Source organism: Heptranchias perlo, chromosome 5, assembly GCF_035084215.1.
Source record: "Heptranchias perlo isolate sHepPer1 chromosome 5, sHepPer1.hap1, whole genome shotgun sequence".
Classification (NCBI taxonomy): Eukaryota; Metazoa; Chordata; class Chondrichthyes; order Hexanchiformes; family Hexanchidae; genus Heptranchias; species Heptranchias perlo.
Genome location: NC_090329.1, coordinates 43,215,559 through 43,229,078, shown reverse-complemented (window position 1 = coordinate 43,229,078; position 13,520 = coordinate 43,215,559). Strand labels below are relative to the sequence as shown.

Genomic DNA, 13,520 nt, shown 5'->3' with positions numbered 1-13,520 from the left:
TCTGCTGCAGATAGCAACATAGGAACAGGAGTAGGCCATTCAGCCCCTTGAGCCTGTTCCACCATTCAATTAGATCATGGCTGATCTGTATCTTAACTCCATCTTGGTTCCGTAACCCTTAATACCCTTGCCAAACAAAAATCTATCAATCTCGGTTTTGAAATTTTCAATTGACCTAGCTTCAACAGCTTTTTGGGGGCGAGAGTTCCAGATTTCCAGTACCTTTTGTGTGAAGAAGTGCTTTCTGACATCATCCCTGAATGACCTAGCTCTAATTTTAAGGTTATGCCTTCTTGTTCTGGACTCCCCCACCAGAGGAAAGAGTTTCTTTCTATCTACCAAATCAACTCCTTTAATCATCATGAACACCTCAATTAGATCACCCCTTCATCTTCTATGTCCAAGGGAATACAAGCCTAGTCTATGCAACCTGTCCACATAATTTAACCCTTTTAGTCCCAGGTTTGGGCTCTATTTTACATTTGTGGATGGTTCTATTCTACATTTGTCAACTTTCTTCAGATCTTATATCCCCAATGTTCACAACCTGCAGTCCACTCTCAATGCAATGGTTGAATCACTCCATCTCAATGTCCTCCACATCCACCAATGGTTCAATGAAAATATTATTTCTTTCAGCTTTTGAAAAATAGTTTCTTCTTGTCTTTGCAAGTCTAAACATCAGCTACCATCTCTTAGCTTTGATTTTCCATCTTTATTTCTTCACCTATCAACATTCTTAGCCTCATATTTGACTTCCAATGAACTTCCAATTTCTTCCATTGCTAATGAAATGTTAACCTTAGTTTCTTTATTTTAAATATGTAGCTTCTGAACCCACCACTGTGTGGGGACACCGATAGGTGGTCATTATCCAAGGGGTGGTTCAGCTTTAACAGTGTTTGTTGATTTAGTTTCCCCACACTATCAAGCTCAGTAACTCTACTGAGATCATTTCCCACAACATCATCAGCACTCATTGTTTCAAAAATACTTAAAACAATATCCAAAAAGATATCAAAGTTGACGAAGATATTTTGTAACTTTTTAAGAATTACTGATGGAGGCGCTTCCTCTTTAAGACTGCTTCCTAGGAACTAAATGTAGAGCAGCATTAGCAGATATGGAAGGGCCTATAACTTGTTCACGTGTCCCCAAAGCTCATAGGATGAATGAGGCTGAAAGCCTATGGGGAAAAAATGATAAACTGAGCTAAAAGGAAAATAAGTTTAGAAGTTTAAATTTCAGTAATATATATTCACTAATATATAACAGCTCTTAGTTTATTGAACAGGTTTGTCAACAGTTATGCTGGGTACAGATTGCTATGGTATAGACACACTTATGATTGTTTATTGCAGCAAGTTTTCCTCTCTTGATTTTGGAAACTTACCAACTTAATATAAAGAAATGACATTTTGCGTCCTTCTGTCTTGTCTCATTACAGTACGTTTGTGCTCAGACCGACTCCGACTCATAAAAGAATGCATTACTCAGTGTCCGACAGCCTACAAACAGTCAAAAAAGCTCCTGTGGCTTGCAGATTTGCTAAGAGTAGCAGGTAAGTGCTAGTTCTTGGTGATCTGTAGTACCTGATTTGATTACATTTCAATGGTTTTATTGAGGTTCAAATGATTACGGACAGAAGCATGTTTTTTTTATTCGTTCATGGGATGTGGGCGTCGCTGGCGAAGCCAGCATTTATTGCCCATCCCTAATTGCCCTTGAGAAGGTAGTGGTGAGCCGCTTTCTTGAACCGCTGCAGTCCGTGCGGTGAAGGTTCTCCCACAGTGCTGTTAGGAAGGGAGTTCCAGGATTTTGACCCAGCGACGATGAAGGAACGGCGATTATATTTCCAAGTCGGGATGATGTGTGACTTGGAGGGGAACATGCAGGTGGTGTTGTTCCCATGTGCCTGCTGCCCTTGTCCTTCTAGGTGATAGAGGTCGCGGGTTTGGGAGATGCTGTCAAAGAAGCCTTGGCGAGTTGCTGCAGTGCATCCTGTGGATGGTACACACTGAAGGCACAGTGCGCCAGTGGTGAAGGGAGTGAATGTTTAGGGTGGTGGATGGGGTGCCAATCAAGCGGGTTGCTTTGTCCTGGATGGTGTCGAGCTTCTTGAGTGTTGTTGGAGCTGCACTCATCCAGGCAAGTGGAGAGTATTCCATCACACTCCTGACTTGTGCCTTGTAAATGGTGGAAAGGCTTTGGGGAGTCAGGAGGTGAGTCACTCGCTGCAGAATACCCAGCCTCAGACCTGCTCTTGTTTACTTGGTTCTCAGTGTATATCCGACTAGCTGTCGCGATTTTTTTTTAAGTGATGAAAGTGAAATAAGAATTGCCCATAGATAAGTCACTCAGGATTATATCTCAATGAAATTTCTTGTTTCTAACATTTTTTTGCAATAATATTTAACCTAAATGTCAGGGAATAATCATGCTAACTTCAATTCTGCCCATGGTTTGGGAAAATGTAACACTTCTCGTAAGTTCCTTTCCTGTTTGAAAATTCTGACATGAAGAGAAAACAGGAATTTAGTACTGGAATTTATTTCCAAAAATTGTAATTTTAGTTAAATCTGTTGGTTTTTATAATATCAGTATGTATTATAATTTCACAACTTATTTTAGTTTGCAAATGTGTCCATATTTACATCTGACCATTATACTGATCTTGTCATTTTAATGTAGGTGACCATCTCCAACAGATGTTTTGGTTGATTGTTCATTTTAAAGCTGGTTCCTTGCAGTTAGAAAATCTTAAGTGTTGTCTGATCTATCCTATTTTTTCTTTATTTTTCAAATTCAAACAGGGCCAGATAAGGCACAGAGGAAAGGACAGGTATTGGTTCTCCTGGCTGAGCAGGCCCTTCAGTACCAGGATTACAAAGCTGCCAGTATCCATTGCCAAGAGCTAATGTCTGCAGGTGATTTTTCTATTTTGATTGCACTGGTTTTGTATTGAACTTAAATAGGAGGATTGGGTGTGTTAGTGTCCTTTTTCTGATCTCAATATTCAATCCTACAACAAATTCATAACATAAATTCACAATTACTCATAATACTGTTTGTATGAGTGGACTTGGGAACAGGAATCTGTTTAAACTTTACTGAACTTAAGTGGAATGTGATAGTCTAGCAGAATTTGAACAATGCAAACTTCCTTTGGGTGAAGTTTGCTTATTCTTTTCTCTTCATCTTTTGGTTTCCATTTTTTGTCCTTTGCTTAGTCTGCCTGCATTATAATATAAACTGTGGGGAGCTGCAATGAGTTTGTAAATAAGAGCATTAAGTCACCACTTCACACCAGAAGTCCATGAAAAACTACAACTCCCAGAGTCTCCTATGAGTAGCTGGGTATGCACAGATACCAATAAAATGGCTGAGCAAGGACCTTTATGCAAATATAATTCTCAGCATGTCTTGTGCTAACAGGTGGTAAAATCAATTGTACACCCCCAGCAGACTGCCTCTCAGCAATGATTTCTTAACATCTACTGGATAAATAAATATAAATGAAAATTATTTGTTATTATAAGACATTTCCAGTTTGGTCACTCAAAAATCTCAATCTACACATAGGAAAGTTTGTTTGTGAACCACGCACACTTTTGAACAATAATACACTCCATCTGTCAGAAGACTCCCCTCTATTCTCAAATCCAAGTCATAAATATAGAATTAAAATCTGTGGCCCCACTTGTCATTCCCTATCTATCCAGCAATGTCCTTTTTGTCCACTCTACCTCCTAGCTCTCAACCAGTTTGCTATCCATGCCACAAGATTGCTGCCAATTCTATGTGCCTTAATTTTAGCTGATCATCACTTGTGTAAAATGTTCTCAATTGTCTTCTGAGATTGCTCTATCTACCACCTCAATGACTCTTATCAAAGAAGTCTGTTGGTTGTCTTCTCTTGCCAAAGGGTAGATGTGAGGATTGAACATTACAATTCCTATGGAACAAGAATTGATACAAATCCAAACCAGAATAGTGCTTATTTATTGCACATACATATTTTTCAAAATCTTTACTAGGTCACATTTCCACACCAAAAAATAAAACTGGACCAACAAAAGGGAAAACGTTTGTTAATGATTAAAACAAAATGGCCAAGCATACAGTAGCTTGGTCATAGGGTGTGGTGATAAGTTGAAACATTGTTTTTAAACAGACTACGGGCGTGAAAATAAACTTTCATTGTCAAGTACTGTGCAGAATGTTGGATAACTGGAAACCTAATGAAGTGGCTCAAGGAGGTCTCCTGTTGAACAATGAAGGGGTATCTAGTCTCAGTCATCTTGGTAATGGAATCTATACAAGCTGGATGGTACTAAAACTATCCTATTAAATAAACATAACCTGTTTGATATCAAGAGGCCTAACCAAGTTTCTTCAGCTGGTAAACATGAGAGAATTATGCTAGACAGATGTTTCAAAAAGCAAATGGGTGCAGAATCATGCAGTCACTATTCCCATCCAGCATCCATAAGTAATTCCATAATTAATAAACATAAACAGTTAGTTTTTAGTAGTGCATCCATCACATTGAACGTTAGTCTAAATTTCAGCAGTTAAAGCATTTTTTGTTGGATTGGAGCAAATTCAGTACCACCGACTTTATTTATGTCTTTTCTTCATCAGCACTTGACTTACCAACAATCCAAACCAAAAGCTTGGAATTTCTTCTGTGGGTTGTTTCCCAGCATTCATGGGATTGCTCTAAATATAGGTGGTAGGAATAATGAATATCAACAGGAAGTACTGGAAAAGGGCTGAAACAAGAGGCAATATTCATGGACTTTAGGCTCAATCAGCTCTGTCCTTAGTGCACCCCACATACTATGTTCCATAGTAATACTTCTGAATTTTTTTAAAGGTTTCACCATACTGTTAACTATTAATCCTTATGTGTTCTTAATATTTTTCTCATTACAAAGGAATTTTAATTTTCTGATTGTTTAATTTCATACCTCTTTTAAAAAAGTGTTTTTTTAAATCACCTTTCTTTTTGTTTTTCTTAATTTTCTTCTATCTCCATTTCCTTTCATTTGTGAAATCTTTTGGTTTTCCTTTATAAGAATATGCATACAAAAATATGTAAAGACGGTCAGAAAAAGACCACCTAAGTCTATTGAGCCTCTCCTATACCGATATATGGTATAGCCAAATATACAATTGGTCAGCCCCCTCCCTGACTGGTGACACAATCTCCTGGCAGAGGCAGAAACACAGAGCTTACTGTAACCCTTTAGGTTTTAGTATTGTACTTTAAAACAAAACGGTCCCTGTGGATTGGAAGGTAGCAAATGTAACGGCACTATTCGAGAAAGGAGGGAGAGAGAAAACAGGGATCTTTAGGACAGTTAGCCTGACATCAGTAATAGTGAAAATGCTAGAATCTTTTATTAAAGATGTAGTAACAGGGCACTTAGAAAATATATGATTAGGCATAGTCAACGCGGCTTTACAAAAGGGAAATCGTATTTGATAAATCTATTCGAGCTTTTTGAGGGTGTAACTTGCAGGATAGATAAGGGGGAACCAGTGGATGTAGTATATTTGGATTTTCCAAAGGTATTCGATAAGGTGCCACACGAGGTTGTTACACACGATTAGGGCTCGTGGGATTGGGGGTAATATGTTAGCATGGTTAACGGACAGAAAACAGATAGTAGGAATAAACGGGTTATTTTCGGGTTGGCAGGTTGTAACTAGTGGGGTGCCACAGGGATCGGTGCTTGGCCTCAGCTATTTACACTCTATATTAATGACTTAGATGAAGGGACCGAGTGTAATGTATCCAAGTTTGCTGATGATACAAAGCTAGGTGGGAAAGTAAGCTGTGAGGAGGATGCAAAGAGCCTGTAAAGGGATATAGACAGATTAAGTGAGTGAGCAAGAAGGTGGCAGATGGAGTATAATGTGGGGAAATATGAGGTTATTCACTTTGATAGGAAGAATAGAAAAACAGAATTTTTTTTAAATGGTGAGAAACTATTAAATGATGGTGTTCAGAGAGATCTGTGTGTCCTTATACAAGAAACACAGAATATTAACATGCAGGTACAATTAGGAAGGCAAATGGTATGTTGGCCTTTATTGCAAGGGGATTGGAATACAAGAGTCTTGCTGGCTTTGGTGAGACCACACCTGGAGGTACCGTGTACAGTTTTGGTCTCCTTACCTAAGGAAGGATATACTTGCCTTAGAGACGGTGCAACAAAGGTTCACCAGATTGATTCCTGGGATGAGAGGGTTGTCCTAGGAGGAAAGAGTGAGTAGAATAGGTCCATATTCTCTGGAGTTTAGAAGAATGACAAGTGATCTCATTGAAACATATTAGATTCTAAGTGGGCTTGAGAGGGTAGATGCTGAGAGGCTGTTTCCCCTGGCTGGAGAGTCTAGAACAATGGGACATAGTCTCAGGATAAGGGGTCGGCCATTTAAGACTGAGATGAGGAGGAATTTCTTCACTCAGGATTGTAAATCTTTGGAATTCTCTACCCTAGAGGGCTGTGGATGCTCAGTCGTTGAGTATATTCAAGACTGATATGAATAGATTTTTGGATTCTCAGGGAATCAAGGGATATGGGGATTGGGCGGGAAAATGGAGTTGAGGTCAAAGATCAGCCATGATCTTTTTGAATGATGGAGCGGCTCGAGGGGCTGTATAGCCTACTCCTGCTCTTATTTCTTATGTTCTTAAAATTGCATATATTTTGTTTTGAACTTCCTCGTTACCTTTTAAAAACAATCCATTTTTACTTGGCATTTTTTTTTCTCAGTTTTCTGCAATACCTAGATCTTTTAAAATGTCTTCCCCACAGTTCTGCTTTTAAGCATACCAAATAAATTGTTGTTGTTGCATTTCTGTCCTGTGAAGAGCTAAAGTTATAATTATGCAATGCCAAAACAGGTGATGACCTATCTTTAATAGCATTAACAGATGGATGTTTATTTTCCTCCCTTAGGTTGCAGTGCTGGTTGGCAGGTCTGCAGCAAACTGGGGCAGTCAGACGGCTATCATGACCTGACCACTCGACAGGAATTAATGGCCTTTGCTCGCACTTACTGCCCTCCCAATGTTATCCAGTCTCTTCTGGCTGTCAGCAGCTCACTGCAGACACAGGTATGAGTGAATAAACTTTATTCAAATAGCCGAAGAACTTCGAAGAACGTTAACTCTTGAATGTAAACACTTTTTTTTACATAGTGCTGTCCAGCCCTTTCTGTAAAATGTTGGATATTCTAATGAGATATAAAAATCCTGATGAAGCCCCAAAAAATTAAAGGCTATAGTTGTTTTGTTGATGGATTGAGGATTGATTTCAATGCTCGATTGTAGACTGTGGCAGAATTAGTTCATGATGTTGAATAATAATACTGCTGTTGGTTATGGCTTAGGTTATTCTAAGCTGCTGTCATAAGTAGTCAACTACTTTCCCTTTCCCTCCCTCCTTCCCCACGCCCCCCCATCCACACCCATTGCTCTCAAGTTCTTTTTTTGATTAACTTATTTGTATTTTATGGTCTTTTGACTCACTCAGTTTCAATTAAACAGCACTACTTTCTAAGATGAAATCAAAACTGATTAAGAAAGAGAAAGTATAGCTGGCACAATCAACAGAAAAATCAAACAATGTATCTAGATATATTGCTAGTCAGTGATTTACTGAAGTATAGCTCAGATACATGTCATTGAGGGTCATTAACAATAACTACTGCATAGTTAAACCACTTAAACCGAGCTAGGACCAATGTTCTGGCGAATCAAATAACTAGGGCGGTAGATAGGTTTCTAAACTAAAAGGTGTGTGTGGGCGGGGTTTCCGATAGGGGTAAATTTATAAATCTAAAGAGTTGAGTCAAGGCCATAGAGCAGTGCAGCGATTTGGATAAAGATAAGCAGAGTGTGTCAGGAAGGAACAGAGAGTTATAACGGTAATAGTTACATCAGTGAATAAGGTCAAATCAGGGAAAAATAGTAAAAAGTTAAAATTAAAGGCGCTTTATCTGAATACACAAAGCATTCGTAACAAGATAGACAAATTAATGGCACAAATGGAGATAAATTGGTTTGATCTAGTAGCCATTACTGAGACGTGGTTGCAAGGTGACCAAGGTTGGGAACTAAATATTCCAGGGTACTTGACTTTTCGAAAAGACAGACAAAATGGAAGAGGAGGGGGGTAGCCCTGATAATAAAGGATGACATAAAGACAGTAGTGAGAAAGGAACTTGGCACAGAAGATCAAGAAGTAGAATCAGAATGGGTGGAGATAAGAAATAACAAGGGGCAGAAAACACTGGTGGGAGTAGTTTATAGGCCCCCAAGCAGTAGTTTAACTGTTGAACAGAGTATTAATCAAGAAATAAAAGGAATTTGTAACAAAGGTAATGCAATAATCGTGGACTTTAATCTTCATATAGACTGGGCAAATCAAATTGGCAAAAATAGTATGGAGGACATGGAATGCATTTGCGACGGTTTCCTGGAACAAGGCATCGTGGGACCAACCAGGGAACAGGCTATTTCAGATCTTGTCTTGTGTAATGAGACAGGGTTAATTATTAATCTCATAGTAAGGGATCCTCTGGGGTAGAGTGATCATAATATGGAGATGCCGGTGATGGACTGGGGTTGACAATTGTAAACAATTTTACAACACCAAGTTATAGTCCAACGATTTTATTTGAAATTTACAAGCTTTCGGAGGCTTCCTCCTTCCTCAGGTAAATGTCAGGAACTCCTCGAAGCCTACGAATTTATAAATCACAGAACAATACATGGTGATTACAGACAGTCTTTGCAACTGCCCGTTGCCAAGGCAATCACCGTGTTCAGACAGAGAGGTGTTGCCTACAGAGCCCCCGAATATACAGTCAACAAAAAAAAACAGGAAAAAAAAAACAGAGAGAGAGAGGCAGAAGCATCCGGAAGGCAGAGAAAGCCAGCAAATGACCCGTTATATTAAAAACAGATAGCTTTTGTTCGTCTGGTTGAAGGGTGTGGTCGGACAAATTGACGATAGACTTCCCTGTGGTTGCAACCGTGGTACCAGGGGAAGCTTGGTCGATGCTGGTGGTGATGCCGAGTTTCTCAAGCTTCCTGCTCTTGGTTTTCATGTAGGCAGCGTAGTTTCGTTGCCTCGTCTGTTTGGCGGTATCTCTAGCTGGTCTGCTGTGTCCTGAGTACAGGTCTGCTCAGACGAGGAGGAACGCGATGGACACCTACAGGCGCTGAAAGACGCCCTAGTAAGAACAGGATATGACGCTCGACAGTTCCAACGGGCCACAACGAAAAATCGCATAGACCTCCTCAGAAGACTAACACGGGACGCAACCAACAGAGTACCCTTCGTCGTCCAGTACTTCCCCGGAGCGGAGAAACTACGCCATGTTCTCCGCAGCCTTCAACATGTCATCAATGACGACGAACACCTCGCTATGGCCATCCCCACACCTCCACTACTCGCCTTTAAACAGCCACCCAACCTCAAACAGACTATCGTTCGCAGCAAATTACCCAGCTTTCAGGAGAACAGCGTCCACGACACCACACAACCCTGCCGCGGTAACCTCTGCAAGACATGCCAGATCATCGACACAGATACCACCATCACACGAGAGGACACCACCCACCAGGTGCATGGTTCATACTCCTGTGACTCGGCCAACGTTGTCTACCTCATACGTTGCAGGAAAGGATGCCCCAGAGCATGGTACATTGGCGAGACCATGCAGATGCTGCGACAACGGATGAACGGACACCGCGCAACATTCACCAGACAGGAGGGTTCCCTCCCAGTCGGGGAACACTTCAGCAGTCAGGGACATTCAGCCACCGACCTTCGGGTAAGCGTACTCCAAGGTGGCCTTCGAGACACACGACAACGCAAAATCGTCGAGCAGAAATTGATAGCCAAGTTCCGCACCCATGAGGACGGCCTCAACCGGGATCTTGGGTCCATGTCACGCTACACGTAAGCCCACCAGCGAACAAAAGCTATCTGTTTTTAATATAACGGGTCATTTGCTGGCTTTCTCTGCCTTCCGGATGTTTCTGCCTCTCTTTTTTTTCCTGTTTTTTTTTTGTTGACTGTATATTCGGGGGCTCTGTAGGTAACACCTCTCTGTCTGAAGACGGTGATTGCCTTGGCAACGGGCAGTTGCAAAGACTGTCTGTAATCACCATGTATTGTTCTGTGATTTATAAATGCGTAGGCTTCGAGGAGTTCCTGACATTTACCTGAGGAAGGAGGAAGCCTCCGAAAGCTTGTAAATTTCAAATAAAATCGTTGGACTATAACTTGGTGTTGTAAAATTGTTTACAATGATCATAATATGATAGAGTTTCACATTGAGTTTGAGAGTGACATACTTAAGTCCAAAACTAGAGTCTTAAACTTAAACAAAACCAATTACATAGGTGTGAGGGGCAAGTTGGCTATGGCTGATTGGGTAATTAGATTAAAAGATATGATGGTTGATAAGCAATTGTGAACATTTAAAGAAATATTTCATAATTCTCAATGAATATACGTTCCATTGAGGAATAAAAACTCCATGGGAAAAGTGACCCATCCGTGGCTAACTAAAGATGTTAAGGATAGTATTAGATTAAAAGAAGAGGCTTATGATGTTGCTAAGAAGAGTATTAAGCCTGAGGATTGGGAGAGTCTTAGAAACCAGCAAAGGATGATAAAAGAATTGATAGAGGGAGAAAATAGAATGAGAGTAAACTAGCAAGAAATATAAAAACAGATTGTAAGAGCTTCTACAAGTGTGTAAAAAGGAAGAGAGTAGCAAAAGTAAACGTGGGTCCCTTAGAGGCTGAGACAAGAGAAATAATAATGGGGAATAAGGAAATGGCAGAAATGTTAAACAAATATTTTGTATCTGTCTTCACAGTAGAAGGCACAAAAAAATCCCAGAAATAGTGGGGAACCAAGGGTCTAATGAGAGTGAGGAAATTAATGTACTTAATATTAATAAAGAGAAAGTACTGGAGAAATTAATGGGACTAAAAGCCGACAAACCCCTGGACCTGATGGCCTACATCCGAGGGTTCTAAAAGAGGTGGATGCGTTGGTTGTGATCTTCCAAACTTCCCGAGATTCAAGAATGGTTCCAGTGAATTGGAAGTTTGCAAATGTAGGAGGGAGAGAGAAAACAGGGAACTACAGGCCAGTTAGCCTGACATCAGTAGTCGGGAAAATGCTGGAATCTATTATTAAGGACGTGGTAACGGGGCACTTAGAAAATCATAATATGATTAGACAGAGTCAACATGGTTTTATGAAAGGGAAATCATGTTTGGCAAATCTATTTGAGTTTTTTGAGCATGTAACTAGCAGGGTAGATAAAGGGGAACCAGTGGATGTAGTATATTTGGATTTTCAAAAGGCATTCGATAAGGTGCCTCACAAAAGGTTGTTACACAAGATGAGGGCTTATGGGGTTGGGGGTAATATATGAGCATGAATAGAGGTTTAGTTAATGGACAAAAAGCAGAATAAACGGGTCATTTTCGGGCTGGCAGGTTATGACTAATGGGGCGCCACAAGGATCCGTGCTTGGGCCTCAGCTGTTTACAATACATATTAGATGAAGGGACCAAGGTAATGTATCCAGGTTTGCTGACAATACAAAGCTAGGTGGGAAAGTAAGTGGTGAGGGGAACACAGAGTCTGCAAAGGGATAGAGACAGGTTAAGTGAGTGGGCAAGAAGGTGGCAGATAAAGTATATTGTGGGGAAATGTGAGGTTATTCACTTTGGTGGGAAGTATAGAAAACAAAATATTTTATAAATGGTGAGAAACTATTGAATGTTGGTGTTCAGAGGGATTTAGTTGTCCTTGTACACGAAACACAGAAAGTTAACATGCAGGTATGGCAAGCAATTAGGAAGGCAAATAATATGTTGGCCTTTGCAAGGGGGTTGGAGTACAAGAGTAAGGAAGTCTTGCTGCAATTGTACAGAGCTCTGGTGAGACCACACCTGGAGTACTGTGTGTAGTTTTGGTCTCCTTACCTAAGGAAGGATATACTTGCCTTAGAGGCGATGCAGTGAAGGTTCACTAGATTGATTCCTGGGATGAGAAGGTTGTCCTAGGAGGAGAGATTGAGTAGAATTAGCCTATACTCTCTGGAGTTTAGAAAAATGAGAGGTGATCTCATTGAAACATATAAGATTCTGAGAGGGCTTGACAGGGTAGATGCTGAGAGGCTGTTTCCCCTGGCTGGAGATTCTAGAACTAGGGGGCATCGTTTCAGGATAAGGGATCGGCCATTTAGGACTGAGATGAGGAGAAATTTCTTCACTGAGGGTTGTGAATCTTTGGAATTCTCTACCCCAGAGGGCAGTGGGTGCTGAGCTGTTGAGTATATTCAAGACTGAGATCAATAGATTTTTGGACTCTAAGGGAATCAAGGGATATGGGGTTCGGGCAGGAAAGTGAAGTTGAGGTTGAAGGTCAGCCACGATCTTATTGAATGGCGGAGCAGGCTCGAGGGGCCGTACGGCCTGATGTTCTTATATATTGCTGTTTGGAGTATGTAAAATTTTTGAGCTCAAATGAAATGTAAAATGTGTTTATGGGCTCTACTAATGATTCATGTTTATGGGCTCTACTACTAATGATTCGTGTTTTTTAATGATGCTGTTTGATTTCAAATAGTACATAAACTAATCACCTCTAAATTAAGTAACTTGCATGCTAATTCAGATAATAAAATCACATTAAACAATAAAACAATTTTTATCGAAAGTATTTTTGGCAGCATTTGAATTGATTCATACATGTATAAATGTTTGCTATTCATTTTTCTTAAATATATACAAAGTTGGCACAAAAGAAAGCTTGACGCGGATCTTGAAATGATAGTTCAGTGGAACTTGTTATAATGCAACTCTGTTCATAGTGAAAACATTTGAACATTCCATTTCACTTAATAAATATCTTATAGTGAAATTATCTCCTTTTTACAGGAAAAATCAATACTTATCCTTCCATTGCTTAACTCTTAAGGGGAAGTTGATGCCCAAATCATGAAGCAGATAATATGTCTTTCTATTGACTTTTCTTGATTTTTGCATCTATTTGAGTTCAGCTCCAGAAAACAGTTTCACAATCTCTATCTTTTTTCCAAGATATGGGGCTCGATTTTACCGGCGGGTTTCCTGTGCGTTTCCAGCGGGGGGGCCCCGAAAATCCCGATATCGAGGCACGTGACCAGATCGCGCCACGATCCTGCCCACTTCCGGGTTCCCCGATGACGTGCGGGGGTGCGCGCATAGCCCCCGCTGGTGGGAATCCCGCAGGCAATTAAAGCCAGCGGGATGCCACTTGACAGTATTTATTTCGCTTGTTCAGGTCATTAACTGACCTGATTAAGGGACTGTGTGTGATTTTGGGGAAACATGGGACTGTTTCCCACACTGGGGGAAACAGTCCTAGTTGAACTGGACGTGTTGCAGCCGTCAGCCTGTGGCAGCTGCAGAGGTCCATTTGAAA

General features: G+C 40.5%; 1 protein-coding gene across 2 annotated transcripts in view; it reads left to right on the top strand.

Moving 5' to 3' along the window:
* Nucleotides 1–13,520, top strand: part of nbas (NBAS subunit of NRZ tethering complex) — a 293,872-nt gene that overhangs the window by 151,225 nt on the left and 129,127 nt on the right. For both annotated transcript variants that reach the window (XM_067984290.1, XM_067984291.1), the window contains exons 32-34: nucleotides 1,448–1,561; nucleotides 2,814–2,927; nucleotides 6,975–7,132. In XM_067984290.1, coding sequence (XP_067840391.1) covers nucleotides 1,448–1,561; nucleotides 2,814–2,927; nucleotides 6,975–7,132 — 386 coding nt within the window. The remainder of the gene's footprint in view (nucleotides 1–1,447; nucleotides 1,562–2,813; nucleotides 2,928–6,974; nucleotides 7,133–13,520) is intronic.